The sequence below is a fragment of the Aethalodelphis obliquidens genome, unplaced genomic scaffold (genome assembly GCF_003676395.1).
Source record: "Aethalodelphis obliquidens isolate GAN/ISIS:26980383/991018 unplaced genomic scaffold, ASM367639v1 scaffold21, whole genome shotgun sequence".
In the NCBI taxonomy this organism is placed as follows: Eukaryota; Metazoa; Chordata; class Mammalia; order Artiodactyla; family Delphinidae; genus Aethalodelphis; species Aethalodelphis obliquidens.
This window is the reverse complement of record NW_020837965.1, coordinates 26,173,152-26,185,060: the sequence shown is the minus strand read 5'-3', so window position 1 is coordinate 26,185,060 and position 11,909 is coordinate 26,173,152. Positions and strand designations below refer to the sequence as shown.

Below are 11,909 nucleotides of genomic sequence, written 5' to 3'. Positions count from 1 at the left end.
GGGGCACAGGTGGGGCAGCTCTGTTGTCCAGCAGTGGGGCGCCAGGCTCGGATGCAGGCTGTCCCGGGTGTGGATGCAGGGCAAGGCCACACGATTCACTTAACCTGGTTCGTCCCTCACCTGCAACCCTCACCTGCAAAGCCGGGTGGCAGTGCCCGCCTCACAGGGCACCAGGAGATGCTCAGCCCTGGACACTCCATCTCTTTTCTGTCTGCGGACGCTGGGAAAAGGAGGACATCGGGGGAGACTGACCTGGGAGCTGCCCCCGGCACGTCACTAAGCCCCAACCTTGGGGAGGGGTCCCGCGAGGGTCCAGCCCAGGCCTGTGCTGTCCTGCCTGCCCCCCCTGCCCCCTCTCCCGGTGTCGGGGGGACTTGTCACCGCCCCACAGCCTTTGTTTGGGGGGAAGTTTGTCGGGAACTTCGCAGGCCTCTGGGCCCAGAGGAGCCACAGCTGGAGGTCAGAGACCTCCCGACCCCTCTCCCCTGCCCTGGGATCGGCTGGGTGAGGACAAATGAGTGGACGAGACGGGACACACAGGGCCGAGTCTGAGGGCCGCCACAAGGGGAGCGGACCCACGGAGGCTGCGTCAACTAGGTGTCCGCGCCCCAGACTCGGCAGGCGTTGGGAGAAGGGGGAGCCTCTGGAGCCCAGGGCCACGGCCACCGCGTGGTCCCTGACTTCCGGGGTGCCTGTCTGTGGCTGGAGACCTCTCAGCTGAATGACCAGAGGCCAAGTCCAGGGCCGGCCCGCCCTGCCCAGAGGCCGAGGTCACCTCAAGGTGCTCTGTCCAGGTGTGTCGGCACCACTGGCTGAGCACATGTTCCCCCCACCCCAGGGCACCTTCCACCCGGCCTCACGCGAGCAGAGGCGCTGCTATCCCCATTTTACCAAGGAAACAGGAGCTCGGTGCAGGGGGTGGGGGGGCTCTGCCTGCAGCCCTGCATCCCCCCAACTCCAGGGCCAGCCTTCTGGTCCTCAGATTCCAGCCCACCCCCCGGGGCCTGGCGGGGGCAGTGGCTGCCTGGGTCTCTGGGGTCTGGCCTCCGCCCTCCGAGGCCTCCCTTGGGGTCCAAGGGTCACCCGGGAGCAAGGCCGGGGCCCGGGGCTTGGTTCACTCAAAGCCTCCTCTCAATCTCTGACTTCTGATCTTGTGGCCGGGCTCAGGACGCCTCCTCCAAGCAGCCGGAGCTCTGCAGGGACACACGTCCTGGGCCTCTGCGGGGTCAGCGTTGGCGCCGCTTCCCCTGGGGGGTGGGGGTGGGGGGGTTAAGAGGCCGCCGACGCCGATTTCGATCCCACAGCTGGAAACGACCCCATGAGGTCCCATTGGTCCCCAAACAGGCCGGCCACACGCGAGACAGCAAAGCGCAGGGTGGCTCCGGGGCCGCGCCCCCTCCTCTCCAGGCCTCGCTCTTCTTACTTAAAACAGACCCTGCAGAGCACGGGCGTCCGGGGCACGTGCGGGGGGCCGGGGCTCCGGGCATACTTCTCGGGACGGCTCGGTCCCGGGAGCATGGCAGCGTTTCTGCCCCGGCTGCTGAGGGGACAGCGGCAGCGAGTCCCCAGCTTCCCGCTAGTCCCCCTTCATCGCAGGGCTCAGAACAGGCAGCCCACCCCGCGTCCGGGGCTGAGGGAGGCGGCGAGGGTCCCTCCGCAGGCGGGGACCGGGCCGCACCCGGGCCGACTGCGGGGACCGAGGTGGCGCGGGGCCAGGCCCCGGGGAGCCGCCGGGAGGCCCCGCCCCCAGCAGCCCTGCGGCCGACCGGCGCCCGGGTCTGCGGCCTCGGCCCAGGGGCAACCCCGGGGCGGGCCCTTCATCCTGGGAGTTGTTGCCGATTCTTGCCCCGTAAGACGCAGGGGAAAAAACTCCAGAAGGGGAAAAGGATCCGGCTTCCGAAATCCCAGCTGAGCGGCCCCTCCGGGGGTGCTGGAGACCCCACGGACACGGCTCCGCGCGCTGCCCGCCCGCGGCGCCGTCCACACTGCGCGCTGCCACCCGCCAGGGGCTCCAGCTTCAGGGCCCCCCAGGGGCCTCACTCAGCACCCGTGGTGGCATCAGGTCCGAGGTGGGGCGCCAGGCCTGAGCGCCCAGGGAGGAGGGTGGAGCGCAAGGGGTGCGTGGACTTGGGACGCCCCCCAGGTGGAGGGACTGAATGTGGTCCCCTCTCTGGCAGCTCCTGTGTGTGGGGACCCCGTGTAGGAAGAGCTGGGGGCCACGGGCTCCCCTGCAGGGCTTCGGGTGCGGGGTGGGCAGGAACACTTGAGCCCCTGGGGCCCAGGCAGCACCCCTGGGCCAGGCCCTGAGCCCCTGGGTGGGAGCAGCCTTGGGGGCTGGTTCCTGCGCTGTCCCTTCCTGCTGCCCGGTGGGCGCATGGGGAGGCCCGGGCCGCAAGCCGTGACTTAGAGAAGGGGTGAGGCCGAGCACGGGCTTCGGGGGCTGCGGCGGCGACACGTGGAGGACCAGGGCGAGTGGGGGAAGGGCTGAGCGGTCCCCAGGGCCTTCGCGCTGCCTCGCGGTGCTGGAAAGCAGCCCGCGCCCCTGGTGATTCGGGGGAACACCGTGGGAGACGCAGGGCTTCCTGCTCCGGGGCCTGACCGCCCGGGGAGACCGGCCCGCTGGTGCTGAGCCGGGCAGGCGCCTGCTGGCCCTGTGCCCCCAGTGTCCCCACTGCGGGTGCCTGCGTGGAAGGCGCCGCCTGGAGGCCCCACAACCACCCGCGGTGTCAGCCCCGCACAGCCAGCCCCCTGGTTTCAGAAAGGAGGCAGACGCTGTCTTTCCCCTGACACGCGAGGAAACCGAGGCTCGAAGAGTCCCATAGCTGATAAAGTGGCGGAAATGGGACAGGATCTCCGGGAGGATGAGGGCCCCCTGGCTTGCTCTGGACCAAGCCATGGACTTGAGCACGGCTGCTGGGTGCAAAGGCCCCGGGGACCCCCCTCAAGGTAAAGCCACCGCCTGAAGGGAAGGCCAGGAAGCCACGGCAGGACCGGTGGCACCCTCTGCAGGGGCCGGTGCAGAAAACGTGTACGCAGAGCCCAGGACAGTGACCGCAGGAGGGAGGGGCCCCCTCACGGGGCCCTGGGCCGCGCCTGGGCCTACGAGTCAGTGTGAGAGAAACCAAGACTCCTAGTCAGATTTATTTGCCTCTAATCAGACAGTTTAGCATTTCAAAGTTTTGCATTCTACACTCTTACAAACTTCAGTTATTAGCATCAGAAACACAAAAACGTTGCAAGACCTCCAAACACAAATAAATACCAAATAAAACCACACACAGTATACAGTAAACAAAAATATCAAACATAATAATGCTACCAGGAAGTCAGCCATGTTGCTAACCCACAGTAACAACATGATTATTGCTGGGCAATAACTTACACTGTCCTTTTGTGTTTTTTTCTTAGAAGAGCAGAAGAACACGGGACGTGAATCACTGGTCACAATCACTTGGACTGTCGAGATGGGTCCTCACAGCGAGCGGTTATACAGATGCAATTTTTAAAACAGGCAGGTTAAAAATAGAGAGTCAAATGAGAGATTGGCCTTCTTTGGTCTTTGTTTTGGGTAAGAGAACTGAACGCAGAGGGTGCCGTCAGAGAAAGAATCGATTCTGGAAATGCGACACAACTGTCTGCGTGGATTTACACACTTCCTTTACCACAGACGTTATTCTACAGAGAATTCTTATAGAAATCCTTGAGAATCATGCCAGCTTTTGTGTTTACCGATTAAGTCGTTGAGTTTGCTGTGGAAGTTATCTCACTGGTCTAAGGGGACTGAGTTACGACCCGATCACCACGAACCGCAGGAGTGGTGCAGCCGTCCTGGACTCCACCTCTCGCGTCGTGAGTTCACAAGACAGACTCTAGACACAGCAGCAGTGGCAGAAATGAAATGCGAGCACTGCTTGGTGCCACTCGGGCCTCCGCAAACGGCACCAGCCACCTGTGGCCTGGGTCACCCGAGGCCAGCAGAAAACGCCCCGGACGCTTCCAGGTCTGCGCCCTGCCCCCGCTGCCCCGGGGCCCTGGTGACGAGCAGCACCGCCCGACAGACAGCAGAGACGAACAACCGGGTCACCTGCCCTCACTGGAGCCTCACGCCGACCTTGTCTGACCCGACCCTAGTGGACACGTTGTACTTTGGGAAAAACACAACTATCAAGATTTGCAAACAGAAGGCAGAGCCATGGTCTTGGGCTGAGGAGATTGGGTGACAGACCCCCCCTTCATGTCACAGATGCAAAGGAACTCCCGGAATTCCCCGCAGCTCTCCTCGGCGGCCCGATCAGTAAAGATCTAGACTAGAAGTTAGAAAACAGTATTCTACGGCTCCGCCTGAGCCCTTTCCAGCACTGATAATCACTGCAAGCGAGGGATACGCTTTGGAGAGCGGAGGTGTGGGCAAGAGGCCCCACGAGGAATCTCATCTCCTGCCCAAGCCCGTGAAGACAGGCAGGGATGCTGGGGCCGGAGAGGTCTGTGTCCGGCACGGGACGATGGGCACTCCTCCACGTGCAGGCGGGAAGAAGGAGCGGGCCTGGACGGCTGGAGGGGCCAGCGCGCCCCCCAGGGTGCACTCGGGGTCCTGCCTCTCCCCCCACCCCCTCGGGGCCCTGCTGTGCCTAAGGGTTCGTCCAGCCGCCCTTTCCTCTGCCTGAAGTTGCCCACGGGCTGCAGGATGCCAGGCCCACCGCGGGCGACCACCCCCATGACGCGGAGGGTCGACAGGGACGTGCGGCCCTGGGCGGCTGGGGACACTGCAGGAGACGAGCTGCTGGGGAGAGGCTGTGCCGTCCTGGCTGGCGTCTGAGGGGCCTGGTGGAGTCGGCCACCAGGACAGGGAGGTGACAGGCGGGGGCAGGAGGGCCGCCTGGCCAAGAGCCTGGGCTCAGCTGGCGGCTGCGTTCTGGGGCGGGGCCGGGGTGGCGGGGCTGGTGGCCCTCCTCGACGGCCGCTCGGTGACCGCGCCTGACTCACTCTTGGGGGCTGGTGCCACCCTCTCGTGTGACAGGTCTTGGAGCAATTTACCCGTCTCCTCTGCGTCACCATGAACCTGGGAAACTGAGAACCCCAACCTGTAAAAAGAGGCCCAAGTGAGCCGCCCGGGCTGCTCCAGCCCCAGAGCCAGAGCCTGGCATTCGCTGGCCCCACCGGCCCGACACCCTGGCCCCCCACCCCTGACCAGAGACCTGCAGGCAGGCAGACCCGGCCGGTCTTCATTTCCAGGACAGGCGACGACGCGGAAGCAGGGGCGCTAACCCTGCACGGGACTCGGCGTCGGTTCCTCTACGGCACTGGAGCGGTTTTGTTCTGTGCGGAATTTGTCACTTTCGGTACATGGGAAAAGTGCGTCCACACGCCGTGTCCGACACCATCACTTGTCGCTGCGGCCCTGGTGGTGGGAGGGCCCGCGGGCACCAGGGAGGCGCGCGACCCGCTACCACCAACCGTCACCGAGCCACGGCCTGAAGCTCCCGCCGCGTCCCAGCGTCCCAGCCTCCCGCTGGGGGACAGTGAAGCTGATTCCCTTGGGCTCCTGGGTGGCGGCCAGGGGCCTGGCGTCTCCCACCGGGAGGAGCTGCTGGAAAAGTCCCCCCACCAAGGGACGGATGCTCCTGGGGCGCTGCCAGCGGCCCGCCCCCAACAGGATTCCAACCCAGGGGAGGGAAAGAATTTTTTTTTAACCAGACCGAGATGTTGCTTATCCTGAATTTGTTAACAACGCCCATACTTTCCGTGAAGGGGAGGAAGTCCCTGTTGGTAACCCCTGGTCTCGGGAGAGCCATCTGAGGCCGGGTGGGGCCTGCCGGGCAGCCTCCCTCCCCTGGGTCTCCAGGGCAGAACCGGGCCCAGGCCTGGAGGAGGTCTGGGCACTTGGGGGGAACAGTGGTCCCACAGCACCTGCAGGAGGGCCCTCCTCTGTGAGCGGGGACACACGACTCCTTACTGGGCAGAACCGATGACACTGATTCGCCCTCAAAGCAATTCTGGGGTCAGAGGATGGGAAAGAAAAAGAGACGAAGACAACTGAACATCTTAACTGCCGAAGGGCAGGGCAGGTGCTTGGAACCCATGAGGTCACTTATGGAAGCCTGGGACGGCGGTGGCCAGGAGGTGCTTCCAGCAGGCACTGGGGCGAAGGCACACCCAGGGCGGAGGGCAGCACCAGAGACACGGGGGCCACCGGGCACCACCCCGCCGTCCCCCGCGTGGCCGTGGCCACGGGGAGCCCGGAGGCAGGCAGTCTGAGGTGCGCGGCCCAGCTGGCCAATCGTGGGCGCGTCTTTTGGGTGAGTGGCACAGATGCGGCGGTTCACACACATTGGTTTTGCCTAAGAAGCACCCGTCACGTGTAGCACCCATCAGTGGTAAGAGCACCCGTGGAGCATGGTGCATAGCAGGGGGCACAGGAGCAGGGCCCCGCTCTGTCACAGTTGGACCATTGAGAGAAGGTAAACGGGGGTGAGAAATGCCGCCCGGACAGGCGCAGGCTGGGGCCAAAGACCCCAGGGCCACCCTTCCCAAGAGAGGGGCGGGCCCCAGGACGCCTGTGGATCAGCCTGGGCGGCCCCCGGGGAGCAGTCTCTGGAATGCTCAGAGGGCCCCGTGGCGGGTGGTGGAAGCGCCCGCAGCCCGGGGACGCAGAGGCGCAGCTCCTGCCCTGTCCCTGCCTGCGTGTGGACTGCGCAGCTCGCTTTTGGGGCCTAGAGATTTGGAATCTGTGATAATGAAGCAGTGGAGGCTCCAGAAGCCGACGAGGGGGCCCGGCTTCCTCAGCAGGGACAGGGCTGTCTGAGGGCCCTCGAAGAGGCAAAAGGTCTAGTGATCAAGAGAAAGGTCTGGCTGAACTATCACCTTCTGGAATTACAGTGAACACAAAGCTGGGGTCGAGAAGCAGCATGTCACATCTAAGGCACATGTACAGTATGCCACCATCTCTACGCAAACGCTGTTAACAAATGCAGCAATACGACAGGATGAAGAAACACATCTGCTGTGGCCTCCTTCAAGCACGAGTCACCTGCCCACCCCCGGACACTGGACACGGAAGGTCGGTGTTGTCAGCAATAGAGAGCTTGTCTGAACACGTGGGGCAGAATTTTAAAAACCTACAGGATTTTGTTTAGAACTCCAAAGTTCAACTAATGCCCTATTTTAGGGTGAAAACAATTATAAATCTGAAATGATGCACAGCATCTATGAGCAATTTTCCTTTCATAGTGATTTTGAAGTAGCGTCATTAACTACGACAGATATCGGAGGCTTACATTTCTAACGAGAAATAACAGCAGGTTGAATATTCTCTTTCCTATCACAAGTGATAACCAGGGTTTGATATTTTACATTTTCTTCCAAGAAATATCAGTCTATCGACGTTTTAAAATGAAATGTTTGCAGTAACAATTATCTTAGAACTTTAAATTAAAAAACGATTCTGAATTTAGAGACTTTCAAAAAAGACCTAGATGCACTTCAGGGTCTTCTGACAGAGTATTGAAGCAGAGACCGGATGAGGCCTTAAAACAGACAACAGGCTATGTTGGAAACAGGACTGCACTCTTGAATCTTAGAATGAATATAGCAGAACTGCATATGATTTCATAAATTCTCCTTTTACTTAACATGCTGACATGTCCAGCTATCCCCAGGTATGTGCATGTGTGTGTGTGTGTGTGTGTGTATGTGTGTGTGTGTTCTTTTTTTGGTGTTTAAGGAAGAAAAATCATGGTTCTTTTCTTTAGCATATATGTTTTCCACCTTAATTAACTAGATCTTTAAAAATGAAAACGAAAACCTTCTCTGACAGCAGTATTTCTCTCGTCGAAGGATAAATAATTCTTCCAAGTGAAGCGTTGCTAGTCTATTAGAAAACGTGTTGTGTGTGTCCTGACGCGTGGCTCCTCCCACCGGCCCGCGGCCACCTTCTGCCGCTTCCTCCGTTCCACAAGGTCCTTTTCTGGGCGTGAGGACCTCGGTGGAGACGGCCGGTTCAAACCCCCCAGAGGAGTTGCCTTCTGCTCAATCCACCTCCCCAGAGACTCGTCAGGGGTCTGGCAGGTCCGAAGTATCCACTATGACTTTGATAAAAATGGTATCATCTTTAATGTACGTCCCGTTTTCCAGCACAGTCTGCGCCACGAAGACTGGGCAGCCGGAAGCGATGTTCATCTCGCCGGTGGGCTTCTTGAAGCTGCTGCTGTTGGGGTCCGGCTTGAAAGCGTCCCCCAAGTGTCGCCGGGAGGACCCCTGGTCCATCAGCATGAGCGTCACCTTCTGCTTGAACGGCCAGGGAAGGAGGGCGTCGTATTCTCCGCGCATGATGACGAAGAACAGCGACAGGTGCGTCCCCTTGCCCATGCCATCCCCGTTCAGGTAGACCCTGGCGCACATCTTGTAGCCGAAATAGCCGGTGTAGAAAGGCTGGCTGTAGAGGGACAGGGTCTTCCCCATGACAGCCTCCTGCTTCCGCCGCTTGTAATCGCGGATCTTCCAGATCAGCACACCGTTGTAGCTGGCGGTCTCCAGGACCTGGAACCGCAGGTCCATGTCAGCCAGGCGGATGTCGTGGACACTCAGCATCTGGTCGTGCCGGCTCAGCTGGGACTCCAGCAGGCCTGCGGCGGGCGGGAGAGATGGGCGCGGAGACACATGACTATCACAGGGGCTGGAGAAGCCGATCCCCACCAGCATCTGAGCAGAAGAGCCCAAACTCGCTGTGGCTGCTGGGGGGTGGTGCGTGCCCCGTGGAGGACCGGAAACACAGGCCTCGGGATCCACAGCCTGCTGAGAGGCGACAGCCTGGGCTGCCTGCCCTCTGGCTCACGGCCCCTGCCTCCAGCCCCCACGCTCCGGGTCAGCTGCGCCCTGTCAGGGCTTAAGCTGCTCCTCCCCCCACCCCACTCCACGTCCTTGGCTGGCTGAATCCAGCCCCACACGCATCACAGTAATCCTTGTTCTTTCCCCCATTAATCCTTCTCGTGCAGATATTCAGAATACTCGCTCGGCCCTTGAAGCAGTGGCCCCGGTGGCTTCTAGGTATCGGACACGCTGCTGGGCTCGCCGGGTCCCCTGCTGCCTCTGGTCACCTTCTGTCCCCCAGGCCTTCAGGAGCGGGTCTGGAGCACCCGACCCGCAGGCCGCCCCGCGCCCACTCTGCCACGCAGCCCTCCTGCACGGAGGGGAGCGTCTGGGCCCCTGCTGTGGGCATCTCGGTAGGAAGCCAGCTGCCCCGGCAGGCGGCGCATCAGAAGCACCGGCCGTGACTGGACTGCGCCGGCCTAAGGCAGCACGTGGCTCGCCTACCCCAGCTCTGGCCTGGGGCCCCGGGACCCGGCCAGGCTCCCCTGTCCCGGGGCCTCCCGGACCCGCACGGCTCTCACCTGTGTTCCGAGCCGCCTGCCCCGCACTCTTGTCCACACTCTCCAGCTCGGTCACCCGGCTCTGGAGCGACTCCACGCTGCTCTTCATGCTGCCTGCCTCCTCCCAGCTCTGCCGGAAGGGGCGGATCTCTTTGTCGAGCTCCTTCAGTTTCTCTGCTTGGCTGTCTATTACTCGCTTCCACATCAAAGGTGTGAAAAAGGCAAAATACCGTCAGAGCTCGCTGCCGGCGCTGCGCCACTACCAGCAGACGCCCGCTGGCCAGGCACAGGGAGCCCACATCAGCCCGCGCAGGGCATCTCGGGGGACACAGGGACCCAGGCCCCTAGTTCCAGGAGGGGACCGAGGCCTCACCCACCAAGTGCAGGGCACGCGGCTCCCACATCCCTCTGTCCTAGCGTCTCAGCTCAGGACTTGGAGCCACACTCATCGGCCCCGTCTGGAGGCCTCCATCCCCTGCAGGGTCGAGCGACCAGCAGAGGCCAAACTATACGGCCTCCAGGGCTAGAGGGGCTGCCCTGTTTCTGGGGCACAAAGAGTGCTCAGAACCCCGCCTGGGTCCCAGAAGAGAGAGCTGCCACCACACTGCCACCTGGCTCCAGAGACCTGGCTGCCAGCACAGGGCTGGCAGCAGGACAGGGCCCTGGAGGCAGGTCCTCGGGGCCCCGGGTGAAGCCAAGGGGCCAGTGCCTATTGGCGGGGTGGGTGGGGGTCTGTTCCCACTGGGGTAGAGCAACCCTGCTGACAAACACGTGGCTGTCGACAGCGAGGCTTGACTTAAATAATTCAGAAACCCCCTTTTCCAGAAGCACATGACCAGCACGTCTGTAACAGAAACTGGAGGGGTGAGCCTGGCGTGCCAGCCATGGCAGCCCAGTTTGTCTGCAGGACTGGCCTGCCCACTTGTTAGGTGAAGCCAGGGACCCAGAGAGTTTTCACTTCTAAAAAGAATTTGCATTTTTGAAATAAAGCTCCCGAAGGCTGGGTGGTTCAGCCCCTGAAGCTGTGGAGCGGCTGGGCCGCCCTTGAGGCTGAGGCCACACAGGGGAGAGCCCCGGGGACCTGCCGAGTTCACTTCTCCTTTTGGGAGACTATTTTTAAACATCGAGGTTTCAGCACCTTTGCTGGCTCTTAATAACCGTGAAGGAACAAACATGTAGGCTTGGGTTACTTTTTCTGGGTAAAAATACAGTGTTAATCTTCTTCTTTCCAAGAAACCCTGACATTGGCTAACATTTAAAAAGTAAAGACGATTTCTCTAAAGAACACTTCTTTCTACACCGATACCACTTTATTTTAAAATATATATGGTGAGAAGCATAGTTAGTTCACAAAGTCTATTTTCTGGGGACAATCCTATTGACATGAATGAACGCCCATACCCATAACGAACAGCTGTAATTTTTCTCCTGACCTCTACCTACTCAAGTGACAAAATGACAAACTAGGCTGATGTGGGTACTAGTGAGAATAAGAGGGGAGTTAATGGAAACCTAAACAATCAGTGACAGTTCCTTGGTGGACCTCGTTGTAAACCATGAGGACGAGCTGCTCATCACTTCCAAGCCCCCCTCCCCAGCCCCGGGACTGGTGGCGCACACAGGACAGTGGCACGAACGCATGAGGCGCTCTCAAGAGGGAGCAGAACCGTGGAGTCTGAAATGACAGCAAGGCCCCAACTACAAGCCAGGAACATGGAGTCAGCAGGCGGGTGGCGGGCAGGAGGGAACATGGGAGCGAGCACACGTGTACACACACACACACACACACACACGCGCGCGCACGCGCGCACACAGACAAGGCCCAACCACTGTTTAAAAGGCACTCCTCACACAGCAAGGGAAAATGTGCTATTTTCAAACAGACCCTTCGTTTGCAGAAAGGGTATGAGGTCAAAGCAGAATGCTGACCTAAATTAAGCTTTCTCTGTAAGATGCAGCAAACATGATGTCATTCTTGAAGAGCAGTCTACACTCAGCCCCTGCAGTGTTTCTATAAAAAACAAATCTTAAATGCAGGTGAGGATTTTACTAGAAAAAAGGATTCAGGAGCTGAGAGAAACAGCACAGATCACACACTATGTGAATAAACCCTGATCAGGAGACCTGCTCACAGAGCATCAGTCTATCGGTCTCATGCTCGTGCACTTAGGGCTTAAATCGCCGTCTGTCACTTGGCACCATCTGGTCACCGAGCCGATGTGGGTGGGACTCCCGGGCCCAACAAGGGGCCCGTGGACAGAGCACTCTCGCTCCAGCCCGGCAGAGCCACTGACTGTGGGAGCGCCCGGGAGTGCAGCTCCTGCCAACAATGCAACACGGGAATGAAGCTCACATCTAGGCTCTCTTTTTTTTTTTCACATTTTTTTTTTAAGTTTATTTATTTTACTTATTTATTTTTGGCTGCATTGGGTCTTTGTTGCTGCGTGCAGGTTTTCTCTAGTTGCGGCGTGCGGGGTCTACTCTTCGTTGTGGTGCGCGGGCTTCTCATTGTGGTGTCTTCTTTTTTTTTTTTTTTTTTTTGGG

The 11,909-nt window shown here is 60.0% G+C and overlaps 1 protein-coding gene across 12 annotated transcripts in view; it reads right to left on the bottom strand.

Annotated features, from left to right (window-relative positions):
• Window positions 1-3,127: 3,127 nt before the first annotated feature.
• TRAF3 (TNF receptor associated factor 3) overlaps window positions 3,128-11,909 on the bottom strand; it is a 116,598-nt gene continuing 107,816 nt past the window's right edge. For 10 of the 12 annotated variants that reach the window (XM_027120642.1, XM_027120644.1, XM_027120645.1 and 7 more), the window contains 2 exons: window positions 9,387-9,570; window positions 3,128-8,621 (listed from right to left, as the gene is read on the bottom strand). In XM_027120642.1, coding sequence (XP_026976443.1) covers window positions 8,050-8,621; window positions 9,387-9,570 — 756 coding nt within the window. In that variant the 3' untranslated portion in view covers window positions 3,128-8,049. The remainder of the gene's footprint in view (window positions 8,622-9,386; window positions 9,571-11,909) is intronic. The other 2 variants (XM_027120635.1, XM_027120641.1) reach the window with 1 other exon arrangement.